The 13,410-nt window shown below is 33.2% G+C and overlaps 1 protein-coding gene across 1 annotated transcript; it reads left to right on the forward strand.

Annotated features, from left to right (window-relative positions):
* Positions 1-11,551: 11,551 nt before the first annotated feature.
* LOC140984883 (protein CYSTEINE-RICH TRANSMEMBRANE MODULE 13-like) lies at positions 11,552-13,410 on the forward strand. The gene is made up of 3 exons (XM_073452561.1): positions 11,552-11,803; positions 11,909-12,092; positions 13,026-13,410. Exons 1-3 carry the CDS (start codon positions 11,752-11,754, stop codon positions 13,069-13,071), a joined length of 282 nt encoding a protein of 93 aa, XP_073308662.1. The 5' UTR covers positions 11,552-11,751; the 3' UTR covers positions 13,072-13,410.

Consider the following 13,410-nt stretch of genomic DNA (forward strand, 5'->3'; position numbering starts at 1 on the left):
CGGGAAGAGGTTCCCGGACAATGATATCAGTAAATGGGCAACCCTTAGCAGTAGCTCGTGAAATGCTACGACTCTCCAACTGCCCTTCCAGAACTTTCATTTTCTGTCTTAGCTCCAACAACTCCTCAGCCACGGTAGGTGACTTGGATCCAGCACTAGACTCCTCATCCTCTCCTCTCACTTCCTCCTCCCTCAACTCTTGCTCTTGCTCCTGCTCATTGATTTGCCCATCTCCGGGTGGTGTAACTTGATGAGAAGTTTCTCTCCTGGCCACAGCCTTCTCCACCGCTTCGGAGATTATTCTAGTCAACTCCTCCGGGGTCATGGTAATAAGATTGGGTCCTGTGGGAGGAACACCATCACCTTGTCCCGAAGTACGCGCATTATCCCCATGAGCCCGGGAATTTTCTTGGTTAGTTCTTCGAGTATGAGCCATATCAATGCCTTAATCTCAAGCTTCCCACAAACGGCGCCAATGATGTGACTTCGTTGAAATGGATGAGTCGGGTAAGGAGCTCCAACGGGTCAAATCAATAATTTATAGTTTTTAGGGAATTTGAGTGAAGATAATGGCTTCAATAGCACCTGCTAACAATGAAAGGAACTCGTGAATGGGCGCCGGAGGGGTGTCCGGCGTGGCCACTCCGATGCTTAAGTCAGCAGGTTGAAGATGAACACAAGCAATATTATGGGAGAAAATATGTATAATGCTTAAGAGTTCAAAGATTTCAGAATCCGTAAATGACATTAATATCTGCTATTTATAGTATAAGACGAGGTAAGTACCTCGATTCCAGTGCTATCTATTGAATATAGTAGGTCGGCTGCCCATACCCCATCTTCTGATGACTTCTAGGGCACTCCAAACCCAAGTTGTTCTGACATATTAGACGTCCTGTATCAATCATACTCGAGTGTGGTTCAATTCTCGAGGTGGCTCGGGCAATTGATTACCCGGGTACTTATATGAGAGCTCAGGCGATGATTGCGCGGGAGACCGGGCTGTTCGAAGAATACTTGAGAAATATGTAGTGCTCGGGCTCTTGATAGTGTCCGGGTCATCAACGACCCGGATCCTTATGGGGGTATCAATGTCCATAAATTTGCAACAAAAATTAATACATTTGACATAAAAAGTAATATTTTTTCGTGGGTGACTCATATAAAATATCTGTTTCACAAAATTAATCCGTGAGACCACCTCACATGAGTTTTTGTGAATAACCAAACATAAAATATCATTTTTCTCCGATATAAATATGAGTAGATATTTCAATAAGGAGGCAATCGACATCTGACAGCTGTAAAAACATTCATATTGCATGCTGCATGTGTATTTTGTTCGAAAATTTATTGTCGAACGTCATAATTTTCACCTTGGTCTCTCAATTACATATGAGAATTAATAATGGGGTGGGATACATGTGTCTTAATTGAGCAGTGGATAGATCGATATTGTAGATTTATTACAATGAAATTCCCTTACAAATAATTGGTTGAAATTAAAATATTTGATTTCCTCCCTTTCTTAATGAAATTGATTGTGGAGAAAAAAGGGGATGTATCTTGTTGATGGATAATTGTATATATAGGAGGAGTACCGAGGGGGTTCACATGCAAGACAGCGAAGGGTAATAACAAAAGGGGGTCACACCTCTCATCTTCTCTTCCTTACTGTTTGGGCACCTACACCTTTTAATTATTTTCTCTCTTTTTTTTTATTTATCGAAATCGATATCTACGGTATTTTTCGTATTCATCTATCGGTAGTTAATGTATTCAATATTTAAAAATTATAACTGATGGTAATATGTCACAATTTTGATTGGATCTTCTATTCAATGATCTAAACTTTCTCTTTGTCGATGTTCGTAAAGTAAGAGGCGCGTTTCTTCATGGTGATCTTAAGGAGATAGTTTATATGCAATGACTACCAGCTAACGGAAATAACTCTCGTTTGTGGTCTTTGTAAATCTAGCTATGGATTGAAACAAGTGCATGGTTTGATAAATTTCGAACCACAGTTTTGAGTGCTGGATTCCACCACAAAATATATATATTTGCAAAAAAACTCGCTTACAATTTATATGTTTTTTTTTTCGTTTGACACTATATTCAATACTCATTATAAGTTGGAGGTTGCAGGAGAAAATTAATAACATTTTTAGAATTTGACGTAAAGTTTTATTATAGAATGTAAGATCGAATGTACAATATTTTACCAAAAGTAATATTTGTGGTAATGACGTAACTCAAATATTTTAAATCGTAAATTATATCAAGCATCACGTTTCGCTTGATGTACTTAATAAAGACAATTATTGCAAACCAACATAGAAAATCATATTTGCGCTTTGATCATTTTTTTAACATATAACTCGATAATTTTACATGAAAACTAAAAATTGAAACTATAATGGACCATCACACATTTATTTTTGCACTTAAATATGGGGGAGAGAGAGAGAGATGTAATTCTTTATTCATTAAAAAATCAATCTCAAAGTACACAAACAAAACCTAAAATATGGTATTAATTAATCCAACTATATACTGTTCTACTATACTTTAACAAATATATATATTCTTACAAGTGTGTGTGAGTTCCCAAATTTTATTTATTATAGTACTAAGTGTTAAATTAATGCAGTACGATACTCTACATTAATCGTGAGAAGAATAAAAATTTAAATTATGGATAAAAAAAACATAGTATAAATTAAAGTATGTAAGCACTTAAGAACTAAGTCAGTTCGACTGTGTAAGATGTTTAAAATATATATTTATTTTATTTTATTTTATCTACAAAAGGAAACAACAATGTATTTGCTACAAGTGCAAGTCATGTACTCAAGGATATTACAATAAATTGATTGTTCCTTCAAATGAATAATAGATTAATTTTTATAGAATAATAAAGTAACATTTTACAAATTACTCCAAACAGTAGCTCTAACGATAATGAGCTATTCCAAAATTGGGTTCTTCATTATCCTATAAAAAGATTTTTTTTTGGGATCTTTTCTCTTATAAGCTTTTTCATGCTTCATAACATTATCTCACATTTAGAAAGTGGTTTCTTTTACCTGTCTCAGCATTCGAACTAAGGGTGTAAACTAACCGAATCGAGACGAATATGACGAAAATTTGAAAGATCGAATTCGGGTCAATTTAATTATATTCTAGTTCGAGCTCGATTCGAAGTTCAAAAATTTTAAAAAATTTCGCTAGAATTTGGTTCGAATTAAAGCTCGAGTTTGAGTTCGACCTGAAAGATTTAAACATGTCCTCGAACTATTAATCGAAAATAAGTATTCAAAAAGCTCGAAAATTATTTATTTAATATATAATTATATTAATAAAATATTAAGGCTCGCGAGCGGCTCGCAAACTATCGAACAAAATAATTTAGGCTCTAGTTCGGCTCGAAAAAAGTTCGAACATGTTCGAATTCAGTTCGAATACGAAAAAACACGCGAACTGGCTTGGTTTGTTTACACCATTAACTCGAACTTATGATCTCTATGACAAATTCATAGATTTTTAGAGTGTGGATACCAAGGGAAAGGTGCAAAAAATCACTTTTCAGTGGTGTGATAATGCTATGAGTAACGATGCATGAGAAAGTTCATGCGGGAAAAAATCTTAGAGAGAGTTCGTTTACAGAAGAAAGTCTCATAAGGAGCCCAAAACCTAGCTAGCCCAATTACATTATTAATTTGGACCTCTGATTTTTTTTATATAGTTTGGATTAAGCTATTTTTATGGAAAAAAATTACTTATTAAAATTCTCTGGGAGATGGCAGTGTGACAACATCTAAATTCTTCTTGTCTCATTTGTTGTTTTTCGTAAATACTTGTTATCGTATGTATGTCGAGAAAGTTTAAAAAGTATAATCGAAATGCATATTTTTCTTTCTCTAAATTTTTGAAATTTTTATTTCTCTAATTTTTTTTTATAACTATTAAAATTGTCGAAAGAGCTGATTCATCACACAAGCTGGCCACTTCCTCTCCACTCCAGATTACACGCACTCACACACACATGTATGCACGTGTGCATATATGGCATGTAGAATTTTCCAAGAGATATACACACACATGTTTGCACGTGCGCACATATCTCAATCTAGAGAATAATTTTTTCTTGGGTAAATTAATTTAATTTTAAATCTCGGGTTTCCTTAATTATTTGAATTAAAGTGTTAATTTATTTCTAATTGTCTTTCTTTTCTTTTACTTGATTACAGGGACAGTTGGATTGATGCTTCGATGGGGCATTGGTTCTTTCGTTGGGTCAAACGTTAAAAAGAAACATCATGTGCTCATTTGGATCACTCGTTAGATTTGATTTTTATTAGCAATCCAAATTAAAAATAAACCCGCAAAAAACTAATCAATGTCGTCATGTCATATGCTGGCATGATGCTACGTTCGTGCAAACGTAAATGTACAATAGACTCCTGTAATAACTAATTAATGATCTGATATCGTGATATACAAGATATATCTTTAGTTTTGACCGTGAAAAATGCGGATGCGTTGGAGAAAAAAATTCGTCGTTTTTACTTTTACGAAATTTTCACTTCTCAAATACACTCTATATTTGAAAATAGATGGGGCTGCTATGTTGATTACTACATGGATATGGAAGTGTTGAAGTTGAAGAAATTGATATTTGTTCATGGAGGCCAGCTCATACATGGATCCAATATCTATCGGACAATGCTGATAATTGTTTGCTAGCTTGTCTGCTTGAACCGGCCGGTTTAATTCAAGAAATTAGATTAATTTTGTACACGTAAATTTAGGGGTGGGCGCGGGTCGGGTTTTCGGGTTCGGGTAACCGAAACAAGTCTGTCACCGACCCGATGATGTCGGGTACCCGAAAACATTTTTTTTTAATTTTTTTAAAAATATATATGTATTTTTCAAATTTCACAAAAAGTCATGTCATTATATCGAGTTATTGCTAGTCATTATATCATATTATGGCTAGTAAAGTAAAAAAACACATGTCTTTCTCACATTTCACAAAAAATCATGTCATTATATCATTTTATGATTAGTCATTATAGAGGGTTATGACTAGCCATAAAAAAGTATATAAAAAAAAATTTGGTGTACCCGATATCCGATCGGGTATCGGTAAAATACATGAACCCAAACCCGAACCCGATAATATCGGGTACCCGAAGAACTCGATTTTTTAAAAAAATACTCGACTCGATCGGGTACCGGATACTTGAGAATAATTGCCCACCCCTACATGTAATAATATAGAGACAAACTAATCCTTTATACTTTATCAGAGTATCGGATTTATTATGCTTACAGATCCAACTGCAATTTTTTTCAAGTGACAAATATTAGACTTGGGATTCAAACTCTAAACCCTATATTTTTACAGAGAAAAAAAAATCTCTGTGTTCGTAAAATTCGATCCAATTTCAAATCTTACTTCACAAATTATCATAATTAAACGTAACGATAGTCGATGATTCGATAACTTCTGTAAAAATATCGATTCTCTGAAATTCAATTCGGATTCGAGTCACGCCTTCGTCTCCGTAGAAAAGAAAGACATAAATATGCGACCTATACAAACTACGGACTACATAATTAGAGACATCATGTGCCCACATGGTTGAATTAAATATTTTGTTGGGAAAATGAAAAAATAAAAAATAAAAAAATTGGTGGTTTATTTAATAATAATATATGACTTTCTTTAAATGGAAAATATATAGCCGGTGGCAGTTGTACACGTGGGAGGTGGTCTCCGATTGGGTCCCACTATATTTTTAAATCAGTCGTACGGACTCTTATAATGTACCAATACATTATAGAAAAAAGGTTTAAAAATGGAATTCTCTCCCAATAATCATTGGGCTCATTTGAGCCCAATCAATATTACCATGTGTGGCCCAAGTGATTAGATTTTGGGCTTCACTTGCCACCCTTTTACGTTAATTGCTAGGCCCATGCAGAAATAAAATCAATAATTTGTTAAAACCTTACTATATCCAACCTAATTTTAGTGAGCCAAATATTTAATTTGTGCTATTACCCGTCAATATCCTCCAAATATATCATCCTAGTTTTTCATAACAATATCATTTTTCCTCAGTTTTTCATAGTAGTTTCGACTCATATAGTGTTTTTTGGATCAATTTAAAGCTTAATGAATGGAGTTGAGCTAAGAAATGTATAAAAGTCGAAACAGATTATTCTATGTACCAAAGAAGACGCTTGAAAGGGCACGTCAGCAACCCAAATGTGGTCTGGAACAATCAAAGACACATGGTAGACGTTTGGAAGGGGCACCTTAGCACCCCAAATGCGGCTTGTGATAATCTAAGCTGGAAGGAGGCGCCTAAACGCCACTTTGTGCCCTGAAATTTTCCAGGGCCGTGAGGGAGGAGCCTAGCTATCTGGAGGTAGACTTGTCAAATTGGGTCAAGCCCGTCCCGCTATAAAAATTGAGCGAGTTTGGTTGATAAAATAGCAGCCCGTTTGGAGGCGGGCCAAATGGGCTGAGCCCGTTTGGGTTGCGGGCCAAGATGGGTCGGGCCCAAACGGGGCGGGTTGGCTATCCAAATTAGGGTATAATTTTATATACTTTTTTATATTTTTAAGTTTTAAGTTTTATATAAAAATTGGAATAAGTCTCATGCACCTCTATCACTCTCTTATCTTATTTCTTTTTTATTTTTCTCCTTGGCCTCGTCTCCATCACTCACTCTGGTAAAATCTAAATCTCTGTAAATTTTATTCATGAATCTTAAAGGGAAGAAATTTCTGTAAATTTTATTCATGAATCTTAAAATAATTTTTAAGCATAACAGTTGTTTGTGAACCCAAGAGCGGTTTTGTTTGAAGTCCGACGAGTTGTAGTGAAATTTTGTGGATCCGGCGGAGGTTTGATAATTAGGTGTATTGTTGAACACATAATATTTTCTAAAATTTACAACCTTCTCTTTTCTCGACTTTCTGTTCTCTTCCATGTCTCAATCTTCATGTTTGGTCCATGTCTCAATCTTAATGTTTGGTTTAAGCACATTACTTTTTATGGATTATCTTGATGCTTTCTTAATTTCTCTTATTTCAATGTTTTTAAGTATTTTATGAAACTATTTGACTAAAATATATTTTTCTTCTATGTTTACTGCGATATTGTTTAGTATTTTTTTCTTAAAAAAATAACGGGTTAAAAATAAGCCGGTCGGCCCGTCTAGCCCGCGGCCCAAGGTGGGTTGGGCTGGGTTGGCCATTTAGAGGCCCGCGAAAATGGCGGGCTGGGCTAATGGCGGGTTGCGACGGGTGGCGGGCTGGCCTACCCCGCCAGCCCATTTTGACATGTCTATCTGGAGGTATTGTTTGACAAGAGTTGCGAGTTTTCATTGATCTTTAACACCAAAAAGTGTGTTTTGGTCACATTTCAAGATTTGTGATTTGAATATTATCCATCTGGATGAACTAACATACCTGATAGAGAAAATAACATTACATTTGGAGAGTATCAAACAAAAGAAGATCATTTGTATTTATATTGAACTATTTCTTCTTCTTTTTTATCGAAATGAAGTTTGCTTCATTTTCTGGTTATGAAACTTGTGATTTGTAGTGTTACTATCACAAGTTATAAGTCGTACATTCACAGAAGATTGTCATATCCTGTTAGCATCATGTGCGGGACAAAATTTTCTCCCTTGCATCGACTTCAAATTTGTTAACATAATTTCTTGAGTTTTGTGATCTTCAGGTTGCAGATCCCGTTAAGAAGCTCCGGAGAAATCCCCACAATCATCCTTAAGAAAATTTTGTTATTGTTATCCTTTTTTGGTTGGGTGAATAACTTCAAATTATATAGTTTCACGAAAATACAAAGAATTGTGAATCTCCAAATTTCAAATATCAAAATTTGAAATTTTTTATTGCTTTTTTTTGTTATTATCCTTAAATACGACGTTATTCCCAATTTTTTGATTGAAGAGCTAAAATTGTGTTGATTTTTCATTGCTCTTTTTATATATATATATATAATCCTTAAGTTTTATAAGTTTTTATATTTAAAATTCAAATCGATAATGGGAATCGAAAGTTTTAAATTTTGTAAGCAAATACACTTAAATCTAAATTTGTAAAATATTTAAAACCTTGAATTTAGATTTCTAATTTGTAACCCTTAACATTTGAAAAACTTGAAAGTTTCAATACCAGTCCAACGAAAAGTGAAGTGATAGACTTGAAGAATACAATGTCGCCAAATTTGGGAATAATATATAATATTTGAATTCTTTAAGCATGAATGATTAAGTCCAAACTTAGCCAGGTGTAAAATTTTTAATTTAGATTTATAAGTTTATATTGCTTAGAATTTCATAAAATTTTAAAATTTATAAACATTCACGCTTAAATCCAAATTTAACAAGATACTGAAATCTTGAATTTTGGATTTCTAAGTTTATAGGAACTTGGAATACTTAAATTTTTCGAGCAAGTGCGCTTAAATCCAAACTTAACAAGATATAAAATCTTGAATTTGAATTTCTGTTTTATGTCGCTTAGAATTGATAAAGTAATGCTTACCCAAATTTGCGGGGGAAACCTTTGATAAGTGTAATTGAACTTTGATAACTGTAATTGAACTATATCATTCTTTTTTCTTTATAATTTAATTATATATGCCAATTTTAAAAACTTTCAAGCGCAAAATAAAAAATTTACAAAATATAAAATCTTGAGTTTGAATTTTCTAAACTTGTGCAGTTAAAATTCGAACGTTAGAATTATATTAAAGAGTTGTTTCGAATTCTTTAAGCAGCTAAGCTTAAATCCAAATTTGAAAGAAATAAACTATTGAATTTGAATTTATAAGTTTTAACTCTTAGAATTCAAACTAATAGCATATTATACATTTCAAAGTTTGTATAACTTCAAAATATCACAAAGTCCTATAAATAAGATGATGTGTGGGGATACCTTATTTGATGTAGAAATGTCATATTTAAATACAACATGAAATTGAATAAATTATGGTAGGTCTGAACGTATAGGTTGAAGAAATAATATCATGCTAAACTTGATCTTTAATCATGTTATCATTGAGTGAAATCATAGGATAACTTAACAGAGTCATGGTTAAAAACTTTGTATAGATATCAAGTATATAACTTGTCAAGAGGAATGAACTTAAAATCTGTATAATAAAGTTTTCATAATGACAATCCAATTTTGTTAATTGGATATCCCAAGATTGGTTCAATGAAACAACTAAATTATGAAAACTTTTGCTAGCACTTGAGAATTGCTCTCTTCTCACTCTTAAGACAAAAAGTGTTGTTCCTACAAATGTAGCAAGAATAACTTTTTACTTCTAATAGTTCATTTGCTTGTAAACGATGAAGTATGGTAAGATACTCTTCAAAGGAGAGATCACCTATGTAAGTATGAGGACGAGCCACCTCAACGAAAGACTTATAAAGCTGAGATGTGTTCTATGGTCAAAACAGACATAACCAAAAAACCAAAAAGAAATGACAAGAAAGTTATCGTGTGTGTATTGTTGTGTGGTATTACAAAAACCGCCAAAAGGTTCAAGACATCATGTTCACTTTGTGGCCTAGTAAATCCGATTGTATTATACTAAATAATGATCAAAGTCAAAAACAATATCTCATGATGTGATGATTTTTCGAGTAAACTCTCTTTTAATATCACGTGCATTCATGTATTAATTTAAATGTGAGAAATTGCGTGATAAACTTTAACATTAATGAATGAAAGTTAAGCTAAGAATTATATAAAACATAAAACAGGCTATTCCATGCACCAGGGAAGGCGTTGAAGTGCCTGGAAAGGGCGCCTAATCACCTCTAATGCGGCTTGGAAGAATCTAGGCCGTAGGATAGGCACCTAAGTGCCTCCTATTGCCCTAAGTGCTCCTATTGCACAAGAGCACTATATGCATGACAAATTCGTCTTAAATACAATTAACTCTATCTTGCATCGACTTTGAATTTGCTAATATAGTAGTAAAATTTTTTTGATGGTTTTGTATGGATTGAGTTTATATTTTCAATAAATTGTTTTTTTAGTTATAATTAAAAAAATTTAAAGACTACTGATTAGATTAAGAAAATTCATACATACGAGTACATGAATTTCAAATTTCTATTATATTTTTTTGGTTACTGAAGAGTAGGTCACTTGTGAGACAAGTTCACATATTTTTATACGTGAATTTACATGATCCATAATTATCATGAAAAATATTGTTTTTGGCATAAAAAGTAATAATTTTATGAGTTGAATCGGGTCGAAAATTCTCTTGTAAAATTAATCTATCAGATAATGTGACAAGAATTTTTATATTACAGGAATCACACACAACATTTCACTAACTGGGCCAGACAAGACACATCAACAACCCCTCATGCTTGAATTTGGGTTTTATTGTGAAATTAATTTGTGTTAATTTGTTGACGTGAGATGACTCGATCTATTTGCACTTGAGTCGTATTTGCATGGAAATAAGAAATTTGATTTAGTCAATGATTGGAAGAATGAATTGAAATAATATTTATGTTACATATATTTTAAATCAATCTATGCACTTCGACGGTTCATTGAGTGGATTAAACAAAGATAGATTAATAGTCAAATACTTATCCAATGTTTGGTTAAAATTTTAAGATGTTTTAATAATCATTTTGACCCGGTTTATGATCCAATTTTGTGGATAACTATTTGATTATTAATCTAACAAATCAAGTGTGATACACTATCAAAACTCAATAAATTATATTTTTCTCCTCTTATTTCTTAGAGTGTTAAGTTATTTATTGAATAAAAAGTTTATTCTAGAGTGTTGTACGTTATATGTCGATCATGATATTTAATATATATCATTATTATTTAATTTGATTTAAACTTTAAAAAATATAAAGTTATATTTTTATTTTGAAAAAATAATTTATTTGTATATATTTTAATAAAATAATAAAAACTAAATTTTAATGTTGTTATGCTTATAATAATTTAGACAAATTAAATAACCCATGGGCCGAGACAAATTAATATATATTTGTACAATGACATATCAGCACTTCCGATGAAAAATAACTATTATTATTATAAAAAATTGAAACACAAATGACTAATATTCAATTATGATGATATAAATATCAAAAATTGCGAAAGAGATAAATAGCAATAAAAAAAATTGTAATATTCACTAGAATTAATTATATATCTTTTATATGTTTTTGAAAAAGGAAAAATTGCATATTTTGTATTTTATGTTTATCCTTTTACAATTTTGATTTTTTATGTTATCATTTTTTTTTAGTTTTTAGTTTATTTTTTTTTTCGGATTTTAGTCTTTTTCTAGGTGACACCAACGTGTCCAAAGTTACCTATACATTCACAAACAAAAAACAAAAAAAAAGGACTAAAACATAATTATGATGACATTGGGGATAACAATGTAATTGAATGCCAAGGACGACAATTGTAATTTTCCATTTTGGAAATTACACAGACGCATGCATTATACATGTTTCATTGGCCACCGGATAAAACAACATAACCAACCAAAAGCAGCAACTCATCCCTCTCGGCTCTCTCCCTTGCCTTCAGATTTGATACTCTCAATTTTCGAAACCAGATTTCCATTTCCAAATCTCCCTTTTCCCATCAGAAAACACGATAAATCTTGCCGACGGAGGGAGGAATCCAGAGCAGATAATGAGTTACTACAACCAAAATCAACCCCCTGTTGGTGTTCCACCTCCTCAAGGCGAGTTCTTTTGTTCGATTTCTCTATAGATTTTCTTGATTGTCATTGAGTTGAATTTTTTTGGGGTGAAACGATTGGGCCTTGATTTTTTATTTTGCTTTACAGGATATCCACCGGAGGGGTATGGAAAGGATGCGTATCCGCCACCAGGCTACCCGCCGCAAGGGTACCCACAGCAGGGCTACCCGCCGCAGGGCTACCCACCCCAAGGATATCCTCCGCAGTACGCCCCACAATACGCGCCTCCTCCTCCTCAGAAGCAATCCGGTTCCGGCTTTATGGAAGGATGGTAAGCATCCGCTCCGATCACAGTAGTTTTTTTTCCTCTCTAAATATTGCAGGATGCGTCTATATTGTTACGTTTACGTGTTAAAATAAAATTTAAGGTAGCTACTGTACAATCTACATCCATGCGGATATGGGGATCTGTGATTTTATATTGTCAATTTTCAATTTTTGAGGTTTCTTTTTTGTTGGATTGATCTCGGATGAATTCCTTCCCATCGGTAGTGGGTCTTTCCCGGCAAGAATTGGGTTCCCGGGAGTCGGGAGACCTTTTTTTCCACGTGAAATGTAGGTCCCGTACACACATAAATGTCCAAAATACTGTTTTCTAGCAATTTTTCCCTCTTTCTGTGAGGCTTGGTAAACAATGTTTGTCTTTTTTGTAGGTTATATTCTTCAAATGTTTTCTTCTTTTTCAACAGCTTTTTATTCCCTTCTTAATGCATAAATGACAATGTATCTGCCATTTTTCTGCTCTTGAGGTTAGATACGTGAGTGGATTGATTATAAATTCGAAACAATATTTAATGTGGATAATCAACTATTGTTTTATCCTTCGAACCAAATGGTGCCCAAAGTGATATAGAAGTGTTTCTTTTTTTCTTTTTTTTTTTAAAATCATCATTGAATTGTAAACACTATCACGGGTATTACATAATTTTCGTCGGGTTTGCATGAATTTAATAACACAGCATTGTCAAACACACTTATTATTAGTCTTGGTTTCGATTAATACTACGTACTCGTCATTGCTTCCACTAGTTTTGCTCACTTTTATCTCTAAGCAATTGAGTGGCCTACAGTAGTTGTGTAGTCTTGGGTTCGAGGAATACTATGTGCTTGTGTAGATAAATCTGATTGAATGCCAAAAAAAAATGTCTATATATCTTCAGCAAAGCGAAAACAAATTTTGATATTCTTGCTCTTATTTGTACAGTTTGGCTGCACTATGCTGCTGTTGCCTCCTTGATGCATGCTTCTGATGAAGAAACACTTGAGGAGAGTTTCTTTGGTTGGTTGTACAGCCAGCCAAAAGAGCGGAAAAAAACTCGATTTCCTCTTATTTTTACATGCATTTAAGGGGTCTTGATCTTAATTCTCGTCAACCATGTCTATGGTTTGCACATCACTAATAGTTTGGGGTTGTTTATTGGAATGTTGCTGGCTCCAAAATGTTCTGTTTCTGATTAGATTTCTATGTTTTGAGTTTGTGCATATTTCTCAGGTGGTGTGAGTATGATATTGCTTCAGATTCTTGGATGGTTTCTGTTGTGATAATGTGCATCAAGTCGAAGCCTTACCAGGTGTTTGGACTTGTTTTA

This window comes from Primulina huaijiensis, chromosome 9 (assembly GCF_012295235.1).
Source record: "Primulina huaijiensis isolate GDHJ02 chromosome 9, ASM1229523v2, whole genome shotgun sequence".
Lineage (NCBI taxonomy): Eukaryota > Viridiplantae > Streptophyta > Magnoliopsida > Lamiales > Gesneriaceae > Primulina > Primulina huaijiensis.

Coding starts and splice junctions, on each gene's coding strand:
- LOC140984883 (XM_073452561.1), top strand. CDS start 11,752: ATGAGTTACTACAACCAAAATCAACCCCCTGTTGGTGTTCCACCTCCT. Junction 11,804..11,908: donor TGGTGTTCCACCTCCTCAAG/GCGAGTTCTTTT, acceptor TTTGCTTTACAG/GATATCCACCGGAGGGGTAT. Junction 12,093..13,025: donor TCCGGCTTTATGGAAGGATG/GTAAGCATCCGC, acceptor TTATTTGTACAG/TTTGGCTGCACTATGCTGCT.